The 4685-nt window shown below is 36.8% G+C and overlaps 1 protein-coding gene across 1 annotated transcript; it reads right to left on the bottom strand.

The window, feature by feature from the left end:
* Positions 1 to 467: 467 nt before the first annotated feature.
* On the bottom strand, positions 468 to 2944 carry LOC130939750 (uncharacterized). Its single transcript, XM_057867835.1, has 9 exons — positions 2730 to 2944; positions 2445 to 2573; positions 2028 to 2163; positions 1714 to 1785; positions 1541 to 1627; positions 1375 to 1433; positions 1224 to 1329; positions 1009 to 1083; positions 468 to 704 (listed from the first exon to the last, which is right to left on the bottom strand). The coding sequence occupies exons 1-9, from the start codon at positions 2942 to 2944 to the stop codon at positions 468 to 470; spliced, it is 1116 nt and encodes a 371-aa protein (XP_057723818.1).
* Positions 2945 to 4685: the final 1741 nt, after the last annotated feature.

Here is a 4685-nt window from a genome sequence, read left to right as displayed (position 1 = left end):
TTTATGGGGGTTCTGTGCTGGCATTTTGTCACAGTTTTTAGTTAATGTTTGTGGCGGTTCAAAACCCCTCAAAAAGAATTTCGCATTTAAAAAAAAAATGGTTATTCTGTGGGGGTTTCAAACATCACAAACCTGTCAATATTATTTTTAAAAAATTAATTTCGATGTTAGAATTATATTATTACACTATTGATCATTTACTATTTAAAAGAATATTTAAGCAAGGCATTAGAAATATAGAAGAAAATTAAAATATTACATATTTGAACAAAAAAAATACTTTAAAACAAAATCAGATGAATAATTGGTTATCAATCATTAACATTTAGTCAGTTATAAATGGTTGCTTGCTTAGGCACACTGCAATTGCATAGCAGTGATGCAAAGAATATAAATCTAAAGTCCTAAAGCCTATGATCGTTATTTAAACATTGATAATGGAGAAGCATAGTTCTTTAGTTGTGTACTTACAGTGTGCTAGTAATGGCTATGCTAAGGTGAGACTTATCTTCTGAAAACAATCTAGTAAGACCAAAATCCACAATCTTTGGTGTGAAGTCATTGTCTAGCAGAATGTTGCTTAATTTTATGTCTCTATGAATGATTCTAACATGCAACTCTTCATGAAGATAGGCCAGGCCCTTAGCAATTCCTAGTATGATCTTGTACGTCACTTCCCAGTCAATGGTTGGAAATCCTCCTAGCTGCAATAAATGAAAGGTGAAGTAAATAACCAAAACCAAATTAAGAAGGTTTGCATTTATCCACAAATTAAATTATTTTTGAGAACAGGCACAGTTTAATAATGAAATAATTCATGCACTTACCATTTACCATATGCAACAACTAGCTAGTAAGAACTAACTCAAATTAAAGTGCAATTAATGCATACTTGCTTTTGCTTCCATGAGTATCCATCGCTGTAAAATTCCTCCATGAAAACATTATACTTTTTATAAATATTCTTACATGGTTATAAGAGGTAAAGATCCATAGAGCATCCTTTACCAATCTTTTAGTTTGCTTGATTGCAGAGATATGGATACCTCTCTTTGCCCATTCAAATTCATCCCACTCACTAGCCTGCCCATCATAGTGAAACAATACAATTGTGAAGTTTGAAGAGAACTATGATAATCAAAGAGAGGCACAAAAAGCAATGGTTAGTGGATGAACCCAGATTACAATACTGATTGATGATGGAAGGGAGAAACTGAAATTACCTTTTGCATTGCAGCATTAATGTTGTATCTTTGATTATATCCAACAGTAAAGGTTACAAGATACTTTGGCTTAATAATTATGTCATGTACCCAGATTTGTAGCAAACTTTAGCAAAAGAACCAGAATTCATCAGAACATAATAATTCTTACACTGGTGCGGTAGTACCAACAGTAGCACCAAAAATGCCTTCAAGCAACATGCCTATATCCTGTTCTGAAGAGGTTGAAAATCATAATTCAAAGTCCTGTATTAATATATGAATGGCATGATACTGATTTAGTTGTTAGAAGACGAAGAAGATGAGGAAAACTTCACCTGAAGCCCAATACTTTGGCTGAGCACATGGGCTGGAGGTGGTGTTGCACCAGAGATTCTGGCTGCTGCAAAGAAAGTCCCAGTTAACTGCATCAAAAAATTCAAAATTTCATTAAATATAAGAATCTTCAGTGATTAGTTGAAATTATTACTAAAAAGAACAGTTGGCAGACCTCTGCAGATGTGACAAGTGCAGCTCCCATCATCCCAAAGACATGACTCGCTCTGAATATTAGAGTACCCCACTGAAATGGCTATGGAATTTTAATCTTAGAATAGAAACAATGTTATATATCCAAAAAACTATGGCTATAAAGTTATCATTTAGAGCTGCTAGTATCCAAATTCCAAACATACCAAGGATTTATAAACCTAGAATTTCAATGGAGCAGGTTCATTGGCCCCTTCCAAATTTAAGCATCCACAAACTTCCAAAAATCATTTAATTTTGTTCATTAAACTGTGCCCATCGGTCGTATCCACAAACTTTATAAACTATGCCTGATCCACCTTGTCCTAGCTTATTCACATCATTGAAGTAATTTGTAGCTTTTTCAAGGATTTTATATGCCATATTTATCTTGGACCTGTTCACTCTATCCAACAGTGCACCAAACTGTAAGCTATATGAAATAGAAATAACATTGCACTAAATGTTAGTATTAGTAGTTTGACTAAACAACCAAAAATTAGATAGATAATTAGATAGATAACAAAATGACACCTCTTCTTCTCTTGAGTAAATTCTTCCTTGCAAAGTAAACAAATTTTGCAACATCCAGAACAAGAGCCAGGGCAGCAAAGATGCAACTAGAATTATAGCTAGCTTGCGACATCCTATCATACAATAACATTTTTGTTACCCACAAAATACAAGAAAGAATCTCAAAGAGCATTCTTGTACTTTGACTCACCATGATTCCCAGATGCAGAAGCAATAGTGGTTGAATTGTAATAAAACTTGTGTGAGGAATACTTCATGTAACAACCAGTATTCAGTGCCCTCTCTTCTTTGGGAGGACATGAACCAATTCTAGTTACAGTAACAAATTTCCAGCACTGAGCCAGATGAAGCTGATAAAAGCAAGGACCAACCATGAGAACTAGAAATTGTAGATTGATTCATATACATAATTTAAGCAAACAAAGATGTAATTATAGGTAAGTCTGCTTGAAAGTTTAGGCAAACCTGAAATGCACGGGAGAATAAGTTCGGAAGAGGACGTAAGATTTGTTCATGTTTACTTCTCTGTCAATCCAATCAATCATCGTCTCCACCAATATTCTGAACCCATATGTTATGGTCAAATTCATGTTCACTTCCTCTCCTATTTGGAAGTAACAATCTCTAAGTAACAAAAGCAGTCCAAAATCAAAGTCACAAATAATTCCAACTTTAACCATGACTGGCATTGCAAAAAGCTCATACAAATAAAGAGTGAAAGCTCAATTTGATTTCTCAATAAGAGTGAAAGCTCAATTGTCAAAAAGTTCATAAAAATAAAGATCCTAGTTCAGTTCATGAAAACCTTTACAAAGTAGGAACAAATCCTCACCTCAATGACTCAGAACGACATGAGAATTAGTTCCATGAGATTTGATAGCTTCGATCGCATTATCGCAGCTTCAATCGAAGCTTCTAGAGTCTTTCGCTCGCTCACCTTCCAGATCTACTTAGCCTGCACCACCGAATTTGTGCCAAACCGTGCTCTGAGTGCTTCAAGCAGCTGGAGCAAAAGTAGAACCAGCGGCAGCACCCGCTGGGAAAGACAACTCAGAAGCGGCAGATCTAAAGCATTACTATCCCGAGAGGCGAGAGCTCCACGAATTGAGAGGCTCCACGATCACCTCGTCCTCCATTCATAACTCCACTGGCGATGCTTTGATGGAGGATACATGGCGGCAACGGCGGTGATGAGCGGATATTTTATATGCTTTTTGGGGGTAATTTCATGTAGAATTTAGTATGTTTTAGTTAGTTTTTAGTATAATTTTATTAGTTTTTATGCAAAATTCATATTTCTGGACTTTACTATGAGTTTGTGTGTTTTTCTATAATTTCAGGTATTTTCTGGCTGAAATTGAGGGAGCTGAGCAAAAATCTGATTCAGGCTGAAAAAGAACTGCTAATGTTGTTGGATTCTAACCTCCCTGCACTCGGAATGGATTTTTTGGAGCTACAGGAGTCCAATTGGGGCACTCTTAATTTGGTTGGAAAGTAGACATCCAGGGCTTTCCAGCAATATATAATAGTTTATACTTTGCGTGAAGATAGACGACGCAAACTGGCGTTCAATGCCAGTTCCATGTTGCAGTCTGGCGTTCAGTGCCAGAAACAGGTTGCAAGTTAGAGTTTAGCGCTAGAAACAGGTTACAACCTGGCGTTCAACTCCAGAAACAGCCCACGCACGTGAGAAGCTTAAGTCTCAGCCCCAGCACACACCAAGTGGGCCCCAGAAGTGGATTTCTACACCATTTATCTTAGTTTACTCATTTTCTGTAAACCTAGGTTACTAGTTTAGTATTTAAACAACTTTTAGAGACTTATTTTGGATCTCATGACATTTTTAGATCTGAATTTTTATACTCTTTGACGGCATGAGTCTCTAAACTCCATTGTTGGGGGTGAGGAGCTCTGCAGCGTCTCGATGAATTAATGCAATTATTTCTGTTTTCCATTCAAACATGCTTGTTCCTATCTAAGATGTTCATTCATGCTTCACTATGAAGAAGGTGATGATCCGTGACACTCATCACCTTCCTCAATCCATGAACGTGTGCCTGACAACCACCTCCGTTCTACATCAGATTGAATGGGTATCTCTTAGATTTCTTAATCAGAATCTTCGTGGTATAAGCTAGAATTGATGCGGCATTCATGAGAATCCGAAAAGTCTAAACCTTGTCTGTGGTATTCCGAGTAGGATTCAAGGATTGAATGGTTGTGACGAGCTTCAAACTCGCAATTGTTGGGCATGATTACAAACGCAAAAGAATCAGTGGATTCTATTCTGACATGATCGAGAACCAACAGATGATTAGCCGTACTGTGACAGAGCATTTGGACCATTTTCACTGAGAGGATGGGAAGTAGCCATTGACAACGGTGACACCTGGTGGACGAAATTGTGATTCCTTTGTTATT

Source organism: Arachis stenosperma, chromosome 7, assembly GCF_014773155.1.
Source record: "Arachis stenosperma cultivar V10309 chromosome 7, arast.V10309.gnm1.PFL2, whole genome shotgun sequence".
Classification (NCBI taxonomy): domain Eukaryota; kingdom Viridiplantae; phylum Streptophyta; class Magnoliopsida; order Fabales; family Fabaceae; genus Arachis; species Arachis stenosperma.
The sequence above is the reverse complement of the archived record's forward strand: the minus strand, read 5'-3'. Positions and strand labels throughout refer to the sequence as shown.